At 30.4% G+C, this 21,983-nt stretch overlaps 2 protein-coding genes across 4 annotated transcripts in view; one reads left to right on the forward strand and one right to left on the reverse strand.

The window, feature by feature from the left end:
* LOC126890079 (endosome-associated-trafficking regulator 1) overlaps positions 1 to 19,461 on the reverse strand; it is a 44,689-nt gene extending 25,228 nt beyond the window's left edge. For 2 of the 3 annotated variants that reach the window (XM_050658911.1, XM_050658909.1), the window contains exons 1-2: positions 12,833 to 13,335; positions 1,422 to 1,657 (exon numbers count right to left, since the gene is read on the reverse strand). In XM_050658911.1, coding sequence (XP_050514868.1) covers positions 1,422 to 1,657; positions 12,833 to 13,001 — 405 coding nt within the window. In that variant the 5' untranslated portion in view covers positions 13,002 to 13,335. Of the gene's footprint in view, positions 1 to 1,421; positions 1,658 to 12,832; positions 13,336 to 19,065 lie in introns of those variants that run through there. The other variant, XM_050658910.1, reaches the window with a different exon arrangement.
* LOC126890084 (cytochrome c oxidase assembly factor 3, mitochondrial) lies at positions 13,339 to 13,876 on the forward strand. The gene has a single exon (XM_050658924.1). It carries the CDS (start codon positions 13,518 to 13,520, stop codon positions 13,761 to 13,763), a length of 246 nt encoding a protein of 81 aa, XP_050514881.1. The 5' UTR covers positions 13,339 to 13,517; the 3' UTR covers positions 13,764 to 13,876.
* Positions 19,462 to 21,983: the final 2,522 nt, after the last annotated feature.

Raw genomic sequence — 21,983 nt, forward strand, 5'->3', positions numbered from 1 at the left:
CGATTCAGAAGTGATGCACAATCTCCAGACAGCTGTTTCTGTCTTACAGACTTCCTCAGTAGAGCTGGGGGCACAACTCTGAATCAAAACGAAACAAAACTGTCTACTTATGTGGAATTTTAAAAATAGTTTAAAATCCAATTTTGGGACATCTCTTAAATAAAAGCGAGAAGTCCCTGATACAAAATTCACATATATAACTTTTTAAAATTATCCAAATTTTTCAGTTTTCAAAACTAGCCACAGAAATAGGTCAAAAGAATGTGATTAAAGTATTAAAAATAAGCATACATTAATGATGTAATTTAAGAGCCTTTTGGCCTATTTCTATAGCTAGTTCCATATATTTATCCTCAGATGTCTCACTGATGATGGTCTATTAGGACTGAAAACGTTCTGATGTATTTTACTAATCCATTTGGATAACTTTAAAAAAATTGTAATAAAATTTATATACCATTTTACATTCAAAGTTTTTACTTCAATTGTAAGTTCAAATGAATAGTATGACTATATAATATTATAGTATAGTGACAATCACCCCTGTGATGTATCAAACACGTTATAAATAACGTGCACATTATCCTGTTAAATTCTACAAATTGATGTGAGGTATGACAAATAACATTTCTCAAAAACGTTATCTGGTAACATAACAGGTTCATTTTAACGGGACCTATTTAACCTATTGTTATAAAATAACGTGTAGTATAAAGAATAAATAAATATAAAAAATGGACAATTTAGTCCAGAATTTTGTCAGATTGTAAACGTCGTGTTATTAAAATAACTAGATTACTAGATGATGCTATTAGAAGATTTGTTAAAGTTATATTTTAGAAATAGTCTATTATTTTTTGAGGTTAGTTATTTGTAATCAAAACCATTTTATTCATATAAATGAAGAAAACATACAGACTATAGAGACCAGTTTGGCCAGATTGGGTAAATCCATTTGAATGTTCATTTTGTAGTTTATTTCAATCCTTGTTGAGCCATTTTATAACATAACAACACGACAAGCAAAAATTAAATAAAATGCACAATAGAAAGAGCACCTAACTGCTCACGGACCGAGAACCGGAAATTTCAAATAACATCTTGGTTTTGGTACCAGATGTGCGATAAACAAGATGCATACTTCGCTGCACACTGCACATTTAAATCTCTCTTCCTCTAACTTATTCAATTTCTGTATACTGTTATTCTTGTTGTACAAGACAATACTTTAACGTTTTGAAAATAACATGCTGGATAACAAACATGTTAAAAACATGATACATCACATCTAATTTTTGGCAACACGTTATACATGCTGTTATAATCAAACGTTATATTAACATAACATGTACACGTTATTTATAACAGGTTTGTTACATCACAGGGGTGATTATCTTAGACATTACATAAAATCTGTTTACCTGTTCGACAACTAGATGATCCTGGACAAAATCTGGTAATGCAGCAGGATACTCTGGAATTAACCGAGGTTGAAGGTGATTTCCAAAGTCGGTAGATGCTGATCGATTTTCGTAAACTTTAGGTCTAGCACCTTTTGATTGGTAACTATTAGTCGAGTCACTCCTAAGAAAATGTTTAAAAGAAAATGGATTGTCTTCCCGCCTATGACTATCACAAACGTTGGTTGAACTGGGAACTAAAAAAATATGTTTGTTAATATCTTGTTTGACAGGACCCCTTAAGCATTTGGGGACACCCTTAATGGGTATACAAATACTCAAAAAATACTCAAAATATTATAATACCCCAAAAAAAAATTTTGGTATTATTATGAACTCAAACTACTTAATATCTGTATGGTTTTACTTTGATTTTTCCAACAGAACTAAACGGAAATATATAATGATATGGTATTTTTGAAACGGTAGTTGAACTGCCTTTAAAATGAGGTATTATTCAACCCCCTTTTCTCTTAAAGATTTTAGGGACTGAGTCCGCCCCGCTGGAGGGTTGATGTAATTTAGTTGAAAATTGGTCTACAAAATGATCTTCTCTTCTATTTTCAGTACTTTTGGAAAAATCAAGTAAAACTTTAAAACTATTAAGTATAGAGTTCAGAACTCTAAAAATTTTTTTGAGTATTGAACTGCAAATTGAATTTTTTTGGAGTATTGGAGTATTTTTTTGGAAAAATAAAATAAAACCGTACAGACAATAAGTATCGAGTTCAGAACTCCAAAATTTTTCTGGAGTATTGAGTCCAAGATTTTTCCAAAAGTACTGAAAAGAAATGTAATGTATGTGGTATTTTTGAAAAGGTAATTAAACAACCTTTAAAATTAGGTATCAACTCCCATTTCCATTAAAGATTTTGGGGGTTGTGTCCACCCCCGCTAGAGGGTTGATGTAATTTTGTTGAAAACTGGTCTACAAAATGTTCCCTTCACAAATAAATTTGATGTCTTTTTGCATATTTTTAGATTTTCTATAGGGCCCAAATTATAGAGGGGTGGCACCTTTTTAAATTGACACACTGTATAGAGAATGTGTAGTGTCTCCTCATTTTTATAAATATACTTTACTTATTCTGTAATTATTTGTTTTTGAGGAAAAAGCAAACTGAATTTATTTTGGGCAGATAGCCATATGACTAAATTCTAGCATCACCATGGATTATTTTTAATTCTCAATAATTATAAGTAAAGAAATGAACTAGGTAGAAACTGTAAAAATTAAAGTATCAGTGATAATTATTCGCATTAAAATGTATGTCAACAGATGGTCATATACATTTGTATTTTAAAATGTAGTTTCAATAACAGTTTAATCTTAAAATATAAATAAATTCTAATTAAAAAACATAGGGTATTCTGCATTATCAGAAAATGTGTGAATACAGTTAACCTGCCTATTGGAATTCCAACACACACTTCCTGCAGATATGTAATTAATGAAATTTTTATTGACCTTCTATATTAAAATGTGCTTTCTAGAATTAATCTACTGATGTGGTGTCAGGTAGACCACACAGAGATATTTTATATTGCTGTCTATATTTACTTAATGTATTAATAAAATATTTTATCAAATATAAATGTCTATATACAAAATTTACAAATCTTTACTTAATCTATTTTAATTTAATCATTTGATTAACATTATTTAATGTCGGACTAGTATATTATTTGATAAATAAAGACATGATTTCAAAGTCAGTTAAATATGATATATTTCCCTAGGGCGTTATTTTTAAAAATAACACCTTAGGGCCTATTAAATTTAAATAACTAGTTAAATAGTGTAAAGTTGACAAAAATAACAACCTAAGTAAAACTATGGCTACCACAATTACGTTATGAGTATTGTTAGCAAATGTATTTAGGTATTTTAAAATTAATTAATTCAAAATTCTTTCCAATTTTTGAATATAAAGAATATTCAGTCGACCATTAAACATTGAAGGCACCACGGGTAAGTATTATATAACGCTTTCGGTCAACATATATCCTCAGGCCAAAGGCCCTAGTGATACACACCACTGACCTCAAGCATTTTTATCCTTATAATACCCTTGGTACCTTAATAACTATAATAATTCAAATCAAATTAAAAATAATAAAACACCAGGTGAAAATGGCATCACAGCAGAGTTCCTAAAGGAAGGTGGTCAAAGCCTACAGAAAGAAATCACAGAATTGTTGCATGAAGGTATGGACCAAAGAGCAAATACCAAAACAGTGGAGAGAAGCCCTGCAATGTCCAATACACAAAAAACAAAATGTTATGGGATGTAAAAACTACAGAGGGGTATAGTATTACAAGACACAACATAAAAAGTTCTAGCTATATCGATCAGAAATAGAATTTTTGCCAAAATTGAAGATAACCTGGGTAAATACTAAGCTGGTTTTAGAGCAAACAGATAATAGATAATCAGTAATAGACCAAATTTTTACAATTAAACAGATCCTAGATAGCTCCTATGAATTCAATCTGTCACTAAAATTATTGTTTATTGATTTTCGACACGTTTATTTGAAGTATATGACACAATAAACAGACATCAATTCTAGGGTGCTCAGTAAAAAGAGTATAAGTCAATAATGGTCAAAATATTATTTTTGCAGAAAAACATTATAACGGACTATATCTTTATCTTGGTATCAATAGAAGAAGTCAATATGGTAATATAAAATAAATAAAATTATTTGGTCGCAGATAAAATTGGTAGTAGATATGGCATTTAATTATCGTTGCTTCTCCTGAAAAATTGACTAAATTGACTTATACTCTTTTTACTGAGCACCCTAGAATTGATCAACACATTAAAATATTCTGACTGTTGGATAAAATAGTATGACTAACTAAATCCTTTCTGAATACAAACAAAAAGTAAAGGTATGAAGCTGCCTTCTATCATAACCAATAGTGATGTTAATCATAAAATCAAGTGATGTTAAAGCTGTAGTAGACCAGTGGTCTACGATAAGGTCCCCCTGCCCACTGTATTTTTCAACTTAATATTGGAGAGAATTTTAAGGAAAAGAAAAAGAATTAAGACAAAAAGACCAACAGAATAAAGAGAAATTTTTATAAGATCAAGAGATAGGCCAGAGATTTTGGGGTGGAAGTAAATGAGGAGAAGACAAAGTGTATGGAGATGAGGGGAAATAATGAACAGTTATTTTGGAAAGTATCTGTCCCAGACAAGGAACATAACTTTCGAGATAGTTGGACAGTTCGGTTATTTGGAAGTAACGTTAACAAATAGAAATGAAGTACGCCAGGGCAGATAAATAAAAATGAGCGATTTCAGGGTAAAAATCAATACAGGTATTTGAAGGTGCTAAATCGTAGGGGGGGCATAGTTAATTAAAAATACATACAGAGGTACTCGCAAATCAACCTCAGTTTTTTATAAACAAAGGCTAAAGTCAGAAAATATTGTTTTTTGCCTGTAGCATTTTTTGTATCATGTTTACAGCAAAAGTTGTATTATAAAAGTTGTGTATCATAAAAAAACGATTAATTTTAATTTTGATTAGTTAAAATTAATAAATAATTAACCGAGATAATTGCAAAAAACCACATTTTTTGCACTATTTTGTAAATCTTAATAACGTTTACTAAATATGCCCTAAGGAACATATTGTACCTTAATTATGAGGATATTATGTGTCTTTATTAGAGTGCCAAGTATCAAGAAGATCGTTTTGTTAGTTTACGACTTACGTTAATTGTTTATCCAAAACATTGAATGTTTAAACATCTATTGTTGCCCAAGGAGTATTTTCAGAGCTTTTTAGCAAAGTGAAATGAGTTTGTAAAGACTGAAACTACTAAGAAATTTAAAAAAAATGATACATTTATTATTTAAATGTTCTTAAACAAGTCGTTTAATAAATAGCGAGTTTTTTCCTTATAAACATTTAGAATAACTTTGTTATTTTTCATGACAAATAATTATAATTAGTTGTATCAGAAAAGTGGTAAAAAAACACACATTAAAAACTTAAAATAAACTTTCTATGACCAATAATACCCAAGTTATACTTTTTTTTTTGAAAAATCATATCTGTATTGTTTATAAATATTAAGAGTCGAAATTTGCAAAAAATCATAATAGACATCTATATTTTACATTGCAATTAATAACTACAGAATATCTTCTATTTAAAATGAGTAATAACCCTTTAAAATGAAGGTACTCGAGCTGACTTAACTGGGACCGTGTGATGGGGGAAGGATCTCTGAGTCCGCTTTCGCGCTTCGAGATTTTGGTATTGAAAGTTCAAATTGGAGCACTTGAAAAATTTTACAATAACTCCGCTTCCAGAAAACGTAGAGCCTTCATTTTTTTTAAATTGGGGTAACTGGACGAAATAATAACGACTAGCTAATTTCCATTCACCGGAAAAATCGGGAAATTCTGGAAAATGGACTTTTTTATTCAACATTCATTTACAACGTTAACACTAATATATTTCAATAAATATTTTCATAACATATTATAAATTTGTAAATAAATAATAAATGTATAGTATATATATTTTTGTGTATATATATACAGGGTGGTTCATCGTATTTGCCTCGGTCTCTGTACGGAAAACGACTTGATATTTAAAAAAAAATTCTTGACAGCAATTTACAGGGCAATTAACACTACAATCTAAAACTAATGAAAATTATACAGGGTACTTCAAAAAAGAGGGGTATATTAAAGTTATATTTTCTCTTATGGAACACCCTACTCGTGAGCCATTTTTGAATTTTCCTTAAAAAATAAGCTATATTTTTATAAGGGTTTCCTACACGTAAATACATGGTGTTTTAATTTATTTCGATTTTTATAAGAATGTAAGGTTTAAGAAAAAAAAATTAATATCTACGAATCTAAGAATCGGTGACAAATTTTTTCTTGTATCTTTATAATAGACTATTCAGCATATTGGAACAGATATTTATTGTAATAATATTTATAATTATTTAATCGTACATTTTTAGATTTAAAAATTAATTAAAAACAAAAACATTCAACAAAACTGAAAACATAAACAAAAACATACCTCATTATAGGGCCAAAACTAGTTTTAATGTGTATCTACAAAAACACATAATAAGTATGTGTTTTTGTGTTTTGTGTTTCTCCACAATACACCAGGGTAGAAAGATAAATATGAGCGATTTCAGGGTAAAAATCAATACAGGTATTTGAAGGTGCTAAATCGTAGGGGGATATAGTTTATTAATAATACATACAGAGGTACTCGTAAATCGACCTTATTTTTTTATAAACAAAGACCAAAGTCAGAAAATATTAGTTTAGTATAATTTACAAAATCTCAAGAAGATCTGTTTGTTAGTTTACAAGTTATGTTAAATGTTTATGGATAATGTTAAGTATATGTTACAAGGAGTGTTTTCAGAGCTTTTTGGCAAAGTGCAATGACTACTTAAAGACTCAAAGTACTAAGAAAGTTAAAAAAATAATATATTTTGTTTTTTAAATGTTGTTAAACAAGTCGATAAAAAAATGGTAAGTTCTTCCTTATAAACAATTAGAATATCTTTGTCATTTTTTCTGATAAATAATTATAATTGGATGTGTCAAAAAGCTGGTAAAAAAATGTACATTAAAATGAAAAAAAAATTTTCTAGGACCAATAATAGCCAAGTTATACTTTTTTTTTGAAAAATCACATCTCTATTGTTTATAAATATTAAGAGTTGAAATTTTTAGAGCATGGTAATAAATATCTATGTTTTATACGACAATTGATAAGTACGAAATATCTTCTATTTAAAACGAGTAATAACCCTTTAAAGTCAAGTTACTCACGCTGACTGAGCAGGGACCGTGTGATATGGAAGAATGTCGGAGTCCAGTTTCTCGCGTTGAGATTTTGCTAAAAAAAGTTCAATTTGGAGCGCTTGAAAATTTTTACAATATCTCACCTTCCAGAGAACGTAGAGCCTTTAATTTTTTTTGGGGTAACTCGACGAAAGAATAACAACTAGATAATTTTCATTGGCCGAAAAAATCGGAAAATTCTGGAAAATGTATTTTTTATTCAACATTCATTTACAACGTTAACACTAATATATTTTGATAAATATTTTCATAAAATATTATAAATTTGTGAATAAATATTAAAATATAATTATAGTATGTATACAGGGTTGTTCATTTTATTCGCCTCGGTGTATGCACCGAAAACGAATTGATTTAAAAAAAATTCTTCATAGAAATATACAGGGCCATTAACACTACAATTTAAAAATAATATGAATTATACAGAGTGCTTCAAAAAAGAGTGGTATATCAAAGACATATTTTTTATGGAACACCCTGCACCTGATGAAATTTTTGAATTTGCCCTTAAACAATAAGCTAGACTATACCTAAGTACAGGGTGTTTTGATTTATTTCAATTTAAAAAAAATGTAACGTTTTAGAAAAAAAATAAACAGGTATTTACGAATCTAAGAATCGGTGACCAATTTTTTTTTTTTGGATCTTCATAATAGACTATTTAGCATATTTAAGCAGATTTTTATTGTAACAAAATTTATAATTACATGATCGTACAATTTCAGGTTTAAAAATTAATTGAAAACAAAAACGTTCTCAAATTGAAAAAATAAATGTATAGATTATAATTATTGATCTTCGTTAATTCTACACAGTTCTTGTACAGGTTCATCAATTTCTTCCACATTATCCATAATTTCTTAAAATAAATCAATTGTACCGAGCTTTGCATAAATTGCAAAGATGATACTGACGAAAAAAGATGCTACAACCTTTTGACAGTTATTATAGATGACAAAAGTGAAGTTGAAGAAGATTTGTTTAAAAAAATTAGGGATAATGTTTAAGAAATTAATAAATCTGTACATAAACTGTGTATAATTAACGAAGATCAATAATTATAATCTATACATATACATTTTTTCTTAATTTGAGAATGTTTTTATTTCCAATTAGTTTTTAAATCTAAAAATGTACGATTAATGGCCGGTTTCACCAACGACTAATAGTAGTTTATTCTATGATTAAAGTTATTCGACCAATAAACTGATATATCTCCATTTTACTAACGTCAAATAATACTTATTTTATTTTTTTATCAAAAAAATACTTACTCTTTGAGTAAATTGGCAAGTTAATCTGGCAAGTAAATATTTAGAAGAAAGTAAATTTGCCAGTTTCACTTTAAATTATTAAAGCTATATTGAAACAAAATATAAACTTAAACATCTAATACATTTTATTCGACGAATAGCATTCATTGATTTATTTGTTGTTGGTGAAACTGGACCTAAGTAATTATAAATTTTGTTACAATAAACATCTGTTTAAATATGCTAAATAGTCTATTATGAAGATCCAAGAAAAAATTGTCACCGATTCTTAGATTCGTAAATATTTATTTTTTTCTAAAATTTTACATTTTTCTCAAAATTTAAATAAATTAAAACATCCTGTACTTAGGTATAGTCTAGCTAGCAGCTAGCATATTGTTTCAAATTGAGCAATTCAAAAATTTCATCAGGTGTAGGGTGTTCCATAAAAAATATATCTTTGACATACCACTCTTTTTTGAAGCACCCTGTATAATTCATATTATTTTTAGATTGTAGTGTTAATGGCTTTGTATATTTCTATGAAGAATTTTTTTAAATCAAGTCGTTTTCCGTACAGACACTGAGGCGAATAAAATGAACAACCCTGTATATAAATAAATATATACATACTATAATTATATTTTAATATTTATTCACAAATTTATAATATTTTATGAAAATATTTATCAAAATATATTACTGTTAACGTTGTAAATAGAATGTTGAATACAAAAATCCATTTTCCAGAATTTTCCGATTTTTCCGGTCAATGAAAATTAGCTAGTTGTTATTCTTTCGTCGAGTTACCACAATTTAAAAAAAAATTGAAGGCTCTACGTTCTCTGGAAGCTGAGATATTATAAAATTTTTCAACCGCTCCAAATTGAACTTTCTATAGCAAAATCTCGACTAGAGAAACTGAACTCCGACATTCTTCCATATCACACGGTCCCAGCTCAGTCAGCGTGCGGAACTTGACTTTACAGGGTTATTACTCGTTTTAAATAGAAGATATTTCGTACTTATCAATTGTCATATAAAATATAGATATTTATTACCATGCTGTAAAAATTTCAACTCTTAATATTTATAGACAATAGAGATGTGATTTTTCAAAATAAAAAGTGTAACTTGGCTATTATTGGTCCTAGGAAGTTATTTTTTTCATTTTAATGTGCATTTTTTTACCAGATTTTTGACACAACCAATTATAATTATTTATTAGAAAAAATGGCAAAGATATTCTAATTGTTTATGAGGAAAAAACTTACCATTTTTTTATCGACTTGTTTAACAACACTTAAAAAACAAATATATTATTTTTTTTAACTTTCTTAGTACTTTTAGTCTTTAAGTAGTCATTGCACTTTGCCAAAAAGCTCTGAAAACACTCCTTGGGCAACAATGATTGTTTAAACATTCGATGTCTGGGATAAACATTTAACATAACTTGTAAACTAACAAACAGATCTTCTTGAGATTTTGTAAACTAATAAAGGCACTTAATTATCTCATGATCAAGGTACAATAAGTTCCTTACGACCTATTTAGTAAAAGTTATTAACATTTCCAAAATAGTGCAAAAAACGTGGTTTTTTGCAATTATTTCGGTTAATTCTTGATGGATTTTAACTTGTAAAAATTCAAATTAATCGTTTTTTTATGATACACAACTTTCATAAAACAACTTTTGCTGTCAATATGATACTAAAAATGCTATAGGCAAAAAACCATATTTTCTGACTTTGGCATTTTTTTATAAAAAAATGAGATCGATTTACGAGTACCTCTGTATGTATTTTTAATTAACTATATCCTCCCTACGATTTAGCACCTTCAAATACCTGTATTGATTTTTTTCCCGTTTTTATTTTTCTACCCTGGTCTAAAGAGTCTCAAGAAATTGAAAAAGAAATGGCTGAAGGTAGTAAAAGTGTTGGATGTCTGCATAAGATGCTGAGATGAAAGAAAATATCAAGAGGAGCAAAAATAGAAGAATATATACTATGGTTATCCAACCAACGGTGCTTTACGAAACAGTTGTTTGCGAAACATTTTGGTACTGTATACAGCACTTTTAATGGTAAATCTCTGGATAACCTGGAGAGTAATGAAATTTTCTCACAACAGCTGGAGGTGGAAATTAGTAACCTCGAAGTCACTTTTGACAATTTACTGAATGTGTTGTTGTCATTAAATGTCAATAAAGGGGCTGGCCCTGATTTGATACCGAATTTCTTCCTAAGAGAAAGTGCAGTGTCCTTGTGTGAACCATTGTTATATGTTCTTAATAAATCTCTCCAGATGGGAATTTTCCCGAACAGATGGAAACATTCCTTTGTGTGTCCTATTTTCAAGGCAGGAGATCATAGTGATATCAAAAATTATCGGCCAGTTTGTATTCAGTCAGCCTTATCTAAAGTATTTGAAAAAAATGGTTTTGCCAAGTTTGGATAATTGTTTTAGGAACATTATTACGGACAACCAACATGGATTTGTAGGCAGACGTTCTACTCTCACTAACCTCTTTTTGTATATCGATAGTATAGGTACATCAATGGATGAGGGTTACGAGGTGCACTCTATATACACCGATTTCAGTAAGGCCTTTGACCTACTAGATCATAATGTCTTAATTACAAAGCTGAGAAACTTTGGTATCACTGGTTCTTTATTAGCTTGGTTTACTTCGTATTTGCAAGGAAGAACATTGCAAGTAAGATCAGCAGGATGTGTTTCTAATGGATTTGAAGCCGTGTCAGGGGTTCCGCAGGGTTCCCATTTGGGTCCTAAGCTTTTTCTGTTGTTGGTAAATGATATTGGTAGGAACTTTAAATCTAAATATCTGATATTTGCAGACAACTTAAAGATATTTAAATGCATTAGGTCAGAATCTGATTGTGAGGGTTTGCAGAGAGACTTGGATTCTTTAGTACAATGGTGCCAGGAAAATAATCTTAGATTGAATGCTTCGAAATGCTCATATATTATTTTTTCACGTAATAAGACCACCAGTGATTTTAAATACAAGATAGAAGATGTGGATTTATCTAGGGTTCAGGTAATTAAGGATTTAGGTGTGTTACTGGATAGTAAGCTAAGTTTCGTGGACCATTATGATGCCATTATTGCGCGTGCTAATCGGATATTAGGGTTAGTCATCAGAATGTCATATGATTTTAATAATTTGTTTGTAATTGTGAGATTGTTTTTGAGTTATGTTCGTTCATTACTAGAGTATTGTTCAGTGATTTGGAATCCAAGTTATGAGAATCACAAATATCGAATTGAATCGACTCAAAATAAATTCATTAGATATCTGCGATATAGATTAGGTACTAGAGGAATGCAATTGAATTCCAGTCAGGTCATGCAGATGTTTCATTTGCACCGTCTAGAGGATCGCAGGCGATACTTTGACCCTAATTTCGTATTTAAGGTGTTAAATTGTATTATTGTTGCACCTAGCATTCTGCGTCGAATAGATTTTTATGTTCCAGCTAGGAATTTGAGAAGATGTCCCTTGCTATCCGCTGGATCGTGCAATACACGTCATGCAGAAAATATGCCTTTAAATAGAATTGTTTCTAGTGTAAATGAGTTTCCAAATATAGACTTTATGGGAGTCACACTAAATGCTTTTAAAAACACTATTTCACGCGAATTATTTTAGTTTGATTTTAATTTTTTGATGTCGTTAGTTTAATAATTGTAAGTAATGTAAGTTAACTTGTGTTCAATGTTTAATTTTGACTTTTAATTTTAATTGTAAAATGGAGTTTTCCATCAATAAATATTAATTTAATTTAATTTATGTTAGTGAGACCTGGATCTAAAGCAAAATCATAGAACTGAAACTAGATAGATGGAAGCGGAAGATACTTGGAAGAATACATGGAGAAAAGAACAAATAATGAAATAATGCAAATGTATGGACAACAAAAAAAAATTGAAACATTGTGAAAGTTCCAAAACTAAGATGGCTTGGACACCTAGCTAGAATGCAGGAAGGAATAGTCCCCAAAGAATTAAAAAATACTGAAGCTGGCACAAAAAAGAAAAGAGGACGACCAGGAAGAAAATGGATGGAATCGGTAAAAGTAGACTTGAAGGGATTGTTAGGAGTATAAAACTGGAAAAACTTAGCACAAGATAGGAAGAAATGGAAGAAAACCACTGAAGCGTTGGGCCTCTAGGGCCCGTTTGAGCTGATGTATATATAATATAACACAAAAATACTCACCTCCCGAGACTCCTGCTTTATGATTCCCTAACCTATTGAATTCTCTAACATTAAATGAAGAGTCAACGCCTAAATCTAGCTCCAGATGTGATGTTGCTTCTGAATCAGAATTATCTTCATCGTCGTCCTTATTATCGTGTGATTTAAATGATAAATCATCATCTGCCATAGTATAAAACTATATTAATTTTTTTTATGTTATACCCTTACCCTTAAAATAAACTTTAAATGACAATGACAATGACAACGGATGTCGTTCCCGCTGACATGACAATGACATTAGTCTGTCATAATTCGTCTTCTATATTTGAATCATTGAGAAATACTGTTGTTTCTCTATGATTTGAACTTTTTAAACTGATTTTAATTGTCTTGACAGTCTCACCATCCAAGTAGAAAGATTTAGGAGAAACAAAAGTTTTATGGATAAAATTGTTCTGCATTTGTATTTATTATAATAAAATTGTCCAAAAATGATCCATCATAAAATTTCAGCACGTGAACTCTTTATCCTAGTGGCTGAAGTGTTATAATATTATTTATCTGAGACCAAAAAAGCATAAAACAAATATACATGAAGTATGAAACAAATAACAGCAAACAGTTGAGGTTAAATCTTTAGGGGCTGAAAAATTCCATTTATCATTTTATGTAAACACAACACTACAAAATAAGACAATAAACTATGTCCGATCGCATGCCAAAAATTGATTTAAGCAAAATCAAAAAGACCGATTTAGACTTCATAAAGGAAATAGAAAAACGAAATCAAGAGAGGGTGCTGAAACTAAAAAAGCTTAGAAGGACCAATTTACTTACTGCTGGGTTTTTAACTGCTGGTATTCTTGGTATTTATGGGTATTCCATGTATGCTGTGAGACAAGAGAGTTTCCTAGACGACTTTGATGAACCGGCTAAGACCACTCAATAATGGCTGCAAATGTACAACATGTTCGTTTACCCCCTTTACCTACTATTAGAGATTTAGTTAAGTTATATCGCCTTCGAGCTCTTAGACAACTATCTCAAAATTTTTTAATGGATGAAAGGTAATAGATACTAGTCCTAACATCTAATCTATAGTAAATGTGTATTTGTGTATAGTTGTTGAACGCTCTAAAAAGTATATAATGACTAGAGCTGTAAAAGTAACGGGAAATTATATACGCGCATGTATCCATTAGTTTAACATTTAGTACTCGTTATTATCATATCGTTACTTGTTACTTTTGATACTAGCAGTATCCTAGTATTGTATTTGGACGCAATACATACAAAATATCTAAACATACTGATTCATTCGGGCAATTTGTTTTAGTTCATAGTTCCGTATGTAGGTTTAATTTGAGTGGACGGTGTTCTAAAATGCCTCTACTTTTATTACATATACCTAACAAAATATATTCGTATATTGGGATTAAATAAATTTTTAACTTTAATATAGGTACACTACTGTAACAAATTAACGCACCACCTTAAAAATGGGTCATTTTTGATGTCTCGAATTTCCTAAACCTTTCATCTGATTTAAGTGATTTTGTAATCTGTTATAGCCTTATTCTTTAACAATATCGTTGTTATAATATTGTTGCTAGACAGGTAAATTTTCATGTATACCAGGTGTACCAATCGAACTGTATTTTTTTCTCAAAGTTCACCACACCCTGTGGAATATTCTAGCATTTAGAAAATACTGAAATTAAAACCCAACTATAGCGTCAGATTTTTTTAACATTCTGTTTTTTGATTCAATAGCTTATGTTAAATACAGTCCTCTCTCTCTATAACGATATGCAAGGCACCAGGAATTTTCATTGGTATAAGGAGAGATCATTACCTATACAGAGAGAGAGAGAGACAAAAGTCGTTATTGTAATAATAATATTACTGTATTAAATAACCTACTTTAATTTAAAAGAGGTTAACTTTGAATAATACTAAAGTACTTAAACCTAGAGTACTTTACGCTTTTTCGAAAACACGTTGACTGTTCACAGACTGGGATACAACTGAAACTGGAAGTGAGAAGTCATTAATAGATGATAACAGTAAATAGGCATACCACCTGAACGATAAAAGAGTATTACTCAACTTTCTGCAAACTGGATTATAATTTGAACCACCAAGTTTTTGCTAATTGTTGCACAGTGGTCCACAAAATTATTCATTTACTAATCTTTTATCAAGTTACACCTACGCAAGAGGTTTGTTACTTATTCCCTTTGTCTGTATTAAGTGTCTTTAATTGGTAAAATTCCCACGGTTTAGTTGGTTTAGTTATCGGCCAAACACGAATGGTTATTAGTTGTTCTTGAAAAGTGAGGTCATCAACTTGGCGGGTGTACAGTCTCTGCTCAATTTATTAGACTCACCCTAGAAATATCAGTTTTTTAAATTCCCAACGCCTTAAAAGTATCTTCAAAGTGATACGGAACTGCTAAATGGGGTAAATAACAATTACTTGATAATCGTGCTACATAATTAAGTTAAAAATGGTGAATTTTTTTTATTGAATTGTGAAAATTTTACAGATGGCAATAGAATGTCTTAAAAGTGTGCAATGACTCGACTCTTTTTAACTTTAGTTTTTTAGTTAAATTAGTGATTGGTGTTAAATTTTCGTAAAATTTGCGGTGGTGAGTGTTAATAATGTTCTAAATTAATGTTATATATATATATAGTTTAGCTCTCCAGGCCTAGAAGGCCCATGGCTTGGTTTACTATTCCTTTCCAATCTCTCCTATTTGCTGCTTTATTTTTCCAATTTGTGATTTTCAGTTCTTCTATGTCTTTTTCAACATCTTTCTTCCATCTGGTTTTCGGTCTACCTTTCTTCTTCTTTCCTCCTATTCCTCCCGTTAGTATTTTTTTGGGAAGTCTCGTGTTTGGCATCCTTTGGATATGTCCCAACCATCTCAGTCTTTGTGATTTTACGATCCCTACTATGTTTGGTTCACCATACATCCTCTCCAATTCCACATTTGGTCTTCTTATCCACATTCCATTCCATATCTTTCCGCCAAATATTTTTCTTAGGACTTTTCTTTCCCATACTTTAAGCATGACTTGCTCGGATTTGTTCATCGTCCATGTTTCACTGGCATACAAGACTATAGGTCTTATCACTGTCTTGTATATTCTTATCTTAGCCCCTCTAGATATGTTCTTATTTCTCAATAAGTTGTTTAGAGCAAAGATACAACGATTACCAGCCATAATTCTCGCTTGGATTTCTTCTTTTATATTTGGTCTCCTAGTGAATGTCGCTCCTAGATATTGGAATCTCTCTACTTCCTCGAATTTATATATTTTTGCCTCTGTGTTTATTGTCAGGTATTGTCCTTGTGTGTATTCTCGTTTTGTCCATTCCATATATTTAGTCTTTTCTTCGTTTATGTATATCCCTTTCTTTCTTCCTATCGCCTCTAGTCTTTTTAGTATTTCTTGTAATTCTTGTTTGCTTCTGGCTATCATTACTATGTCATCAGCGAATGCCAAGCATTGGTGTTTTCGTTGGTATACAAGTCCTGTCCTGTTAATTTCGGCTTCTCTGATGACTATTTCAAGAAGGATACTAAACAACAGTGATGACAGTGGGTCTCCTTGTCGTACCCCTTCACCGACCCTAAACTTATCTGTTTCCTTTCCATTTATTTTAACCCTGTTCTCTGTTTCTCTGAGTGTAACTTTTACCATCTTTATTAATTTTTTACTAATTCCAATTTCACATAGTGCTTTGTATATTTCTTTTCGCTTAACTCTGTCAAAAGCTTGTTTAAAGTCAATGAATAGGGCCATTGTAGATTTTCCGTATTCGTAGCTTTCCGCTTGTATCTCACGCAGCAGGAAAATTTGATCCACCGTGCTGCGTCCTCTTCTGAATCCACATTGATATTCTCCTATGTCATTATCTATCTTTTGTGTTATCTTGTCTTTTATATGTACTGCAAGTATTTTATATGCAACGTTTAGTAGGGCTACTCCCCTGTAATTATGGCATAAACTTTTGTCGCCTTTTTTGTGAATTGGACACAGTGTGGCTTCAGTCCATTCTTTTGGTATGTGTTCTTGTTCCCAAATTTCTTTTATCAGCTTTTCCAAATGCTTAATTAGTACTGGTCCTCCATATTTAAACATTTCAGCTGTTATTTCATCCTTACCTGGGCTCTTGTTTTTCTTTAGTTTTTCTATTATTTCTTTTATTTCTTTTTCATTAGGCGGTCTTTCCTGCATTTCTTCTTGATCAATATTTTCATTCGGTCCTTCTTCTTCTTCTTCTGCATATTCTGTTGTGGGAATTTCATTTAGAAGCTCTTCGAAGTATTCTCTCCATCTGCTCAGTATTTCTTCGTCGCTTACTAAATTCCTTCCATTTTTGCTTTTGTAGTGTACAGGTTTTCTTTGGAACCCCTTTTTCTCATTTTTTACTCCTTGATATAAGTTCCTGACTTCTCCATTTTTATAGTTTTCTTCTATGCATTTCAATTTATCTTCGTTGTACTTTCTTTTCTTTACTCTTATGATTCTTTTAGTTCGTTTTCTTTGTTCGTTGTATTGTATCTCCATCTCTGGTGTTTTCACTTGCATCATTTTGAGTCTTAACTTATTTCTTTCATCCAGTTCTATTTTACATTCTTCATCAAACCATTCTTTGAATCCATCTTTTATATTTCTATTACTGACTTGCGCTGCTTTGGTCATACATACTTTTATTTGCGTCCATTTTTGTTCGATGTTTTCATTTTCTGCAATATTTTCCAGTTCTCTAGTGACTAGTCTTTCATATTTACTTTGTTCTTCTTCTGACAGTAGTCTAATAGGTTTAGTTACTTTGTACCTTTTTTTCTGTTGATTTCTAAGAACTGGTATAACCTGTTTAAGTTGTATTCCGACTATAAAGTGATCTGTGTCTGCATCCGGTCCTCTATATGTTCTTATGTTCTTTATACATTTTTCCATGTCTTTTTCGATGAGCACATGATCTATTTGATTTATGGTTTTTCCATCTGGTGATCTCCATGTTCCTTGATATATTCTTTTGTGTTGAAAGTACGTGCTCATAACGATCATGTTTTTTTCTTTTGCAAAATCTATTAAGAGGTGACCATTTTCATTCGTTGTTTCATGCAGACTATATTTTCCTATGGTGGGTGTGTATATTTCTTCTTTTCCTATTTTGGCATTAGCATCACCTAGTACTATTTTTATATCGTATTTGGGAATATTTTCGAATACTGTATCTATTTGACTGTAGAAGTCTTCCTTTATCTCTATGTTTTTCTCTTCAGTCGGTGCATGTATGTTTATAAATGTTATTTTTTGGTATTTTCCTCTTATTCTTAGTATGCATATTCTCTCTGAAATTGGTTTAAAGTCAACGATTAGATCTTTCAGCTTTTTGTTTACTACAAATCCTGTGCCTAACATTCTATTTTCGCCTCCGCTATTGAAAAATAAATAGTCATTTATTTCCATTGAGTTTTGGCCTAGTTGTTTCGTTTCTTGTAGTGCTACTATTTCGAATTTATATTTTTTACATTCATCTACTAGGTGTTTCAGTTTTCCTTCTTCGTATGTTCCTCTTACATTCCATGTTCCTACTAATATATGTTCTTTTATGGGCTGCTTTTCATTAATAATCTGTACATTTTGTCTATTTCGTGTACCTGTACTTTGCCATGTCATCTCCGTTATTTCAGTCTGCTTTCGTTGTATTGCTAGTTTTTTGGTTGTATATTTTTCTCTTTTATGAGTTGTTGTTGGTTGTTATTCCATGTCCATATTTCACCATTAATGATTAGCTTCTGGTATCCTATTTTTACATTTTTTCCATTATGCCTCTCTACCATAGCCTTGCTTCTAATTTCTTTCTGAATAATTCTTTCTTCTTTTGACATATCATCATTAATATAGATTCTTTCGTCCTTTTTGGTTTTTAATTTACTTTTATTTTTCATTACTTCTATTTTGTTTTTCACGCTGTTGAGTTCCACTATGACAGTATTTTCTCCTATTTTCCTTGCTCCATTTACATCTACTGAAACTTGTAGCTCTTTTTCCATAAAATTCTCCATAGCCCCTCGTAAAACTTTCTGATCATTTGTATCAATTTTTATTCCTTGTATTATTACCTTTCTTCTCTTTCTTTCTCTTTCCAATTTCTCTATTTTTTCATTTGCTATACTAATTTCTTTTTCTAATTGACCTATTTGTTTTATAGCTTATCTTCATCGTCGTCCTTATTATCGTGTGATTTAAATGATAAATCATCATCTGCCATAGTATAAAACTATATTAATTTTTTTTATGTTATACCCTTACCCTTAAAATAAACTTTAAATGACAATGACAATGACAACGGATGTCGTTCCCGCTGACATGACAATGACATTAGTCTGTCATAATTCGTCTTCTATATTTGAATCATTGAGAAATACTGTTGTTTCTCTATGATTTGAACTTTTTAAACTGATTTTAATTGTCTTGACAGTCTCACCATCCAAGTAGAAAGATTTAGGAGAAACAAAAGTTTTATGGATAAAATTGTTCTGCATTTGTATTTATTATAATAAAATTGTCCAAAAATGATCCATCATAAAATTTCAGCACGTGAACTCTTTATCCTAGTGGCTGAAGTGTTATAATATTGTTCTGAAGCTATTTCCTTGTGGCATTTTTATGATTAATTATTTATATGGGAAATAAGCCACAATTAAAATGAAAAAAATAATTTTATTAACGTTTCGACGCCCAAATCGGGTGCCGTTGTCAAAATACAAAATATTACTAAAATAAACTAAAGTGTTGTTGCTAAGCAAAAAAATTCTTCTAATAATTTATTTAATCTCACTCATTTATATTGGCAATTCAGACATATATTATACATTTTAAAGTAGAAGACTTTAAAATGATATTGCCAATATTTATGAGTTGCGTTCCTGGGACGACTTACTGAAAGATAGTTCATTCGATTACATGAAATTAACCCCAACTCAAGAATATCCGTCATAAAAAATTATAGCATGTGATATGTCTTTAAAAAGACAACCAAATGCAACGATAGTAAAATTCTCGCGTTAGAGACTTCATAGTAAATCACAAGGGAAAACCAGGAAAAACCCTGTGATACTATCCCGACATCGTAAGTATTTGGTCTTACATTAATTTACTCTCAAAAAATAATACCAAATTCTGACTTGTAACATGTTTAAATTATAAATAATATTAATAATACTAGATATATAAGTAATACTAAAATATAAAATATGTACTAGCTCGATATTATTGACTTACTAATCTTGGTATTTTCTTTCTATTGACTTCCTCTTTCAGTATGGGTAACCACATCCTACTGCATTCTACCGAGGAATTTGCGACACAATTGGTTTCATTTAGCATAATTAGAGCCGCTTCTTTGATTTTTCTCTTTTTACTATCTGATTCTTTCAGGACTATACTTGAATCTCTCCACTGAACTCTATGTTCATTATCCCATGCGTGTTGACATATTTGAGATCTCTCAAATTCTCTATTTTTAATATAAGATTGATGTTCACTTATTCTAACGTCTAATGGTCTTGATGTCTCACCTAAATAAAATTGTTCGCATTCACAAGGTATTTTATAAATGCAATTCTTTGTTCTTTCTTGATCATTGTTAGGTTTAGTTTTAGATAGAATAGATCTCAATGTGTTTGTTGTTTTGAATGTTGTTGAAATGTTGAATTTATTTCCTATTGTTTTAAGTTTCTCGGATAGTCCTTTTATATATGGTATTGATATTTTCCTCGTATTATTTCTGGTGAATGTTGTAGGATCCCGTTCTAAGTTGTTCTGTTCCATTCGATCCAATCTTGACAATTCCTTATTTATAAACGATAAAGGATAATCATTTTTTAATAAAACAGATGTTAACAATTGTTTTTCTGCTAAAAAGGAATTTTCGTTAGAACAAGTAATTTTGGCTCTATCATATAAGGATTTAATGATTCCCTTTTTAACGTTGATGTTGTGATTTGACTTGTAATTGAGATATCTGTTGGTGTGTGTTGGTTTTCTATACACTTGAGTCTCATATCCAATATCCTTCTTTGAGATCAAAACATCGAGGAAAGGTAGGCTGTTATTGTATTCCTTTTCCATTGTAAATTTTATTGTCTCTTCTTGATCGTTTATAATATTCAGGAACGTATCCAACAATTCTGATCTATGAGGCCATATTGAAAACACATCATCTACATATCTCCACCATACTGTGGGTTTTAAATTTTGTTTAGAAATAATATTATATATTTATGGAGGATTTCGAAACTAATATTATTTCTAAACAAAATTTAAAACCCACAGTATGGTGGAGATATGTAGATGATGTGTTTTCAATATGGCCTCATAGATCAGAATTGTTGGATACGTTCCTGAATATTATAAACGATCAAGAAGAGACAATAAAATTTACAATGGAAAAGGAATACAATAACAGCCTACCTTTCCTCGATGTTTTGATCTCAAAGAAGGATATTGGATATGAGACTCAAGTGTATAGAAAACCAACACACACCAACAGATATCTCAATTACAAGTCAAATCACAACATCAACGTTAAAAAGGGAATCATTAAATCCTTATATGATAGAGCCAAAATTACTTGTTCTAACGAAAATTCCTTTTTAGCAGAAAAACAATTGTTAACATCTGTTTTATTAAAAAATGATTATCCTTTATCGTTTATAAATAAGGAATTGTCAAGATTGGATCGAATGGAACAGAACAACTTAGAACGGGATCCTACAACATTCACCAGAAATAATACGAGGAAAATATCAATACCATATATAAAAGGACTATCCGAGAAACTTAAAACAATAGGAAATAAATTCAACATTTCAACAACATTCAAAACAACAAACACATTGAGATCTATTCTATCTAAAACTAAACCTAACAATGATCAAGAAAGAACAAAGAATTGCATTTATAAAATACCTTGTGAATGCGAACAATTTTATTTAGGTGAGACATCAAGACCATTAGACGTTAGAATAAGTGAACATCAATCTTATATTAAAAATAGAGAATTTGAGAGATCTCAAATATGTCAACACGCATGGGATAATGAACATAGAGTTCAGTGGAGAGATTCAAGTATAGTCCT

This window comes from Diabrotica virgifera, chromosome 8 (assembly GCF_917563875.1).
Source record: "Diabrotica virgifera virgifera chromosome 8, PGI_DIABVI_V3a".
Lineage (NCBI taxonomy): Eukaryota > Metazoa > Arthropoda > Insecta > Coleoptera > Chrysomelidae > Diabrotica > Diabrotica virgifera.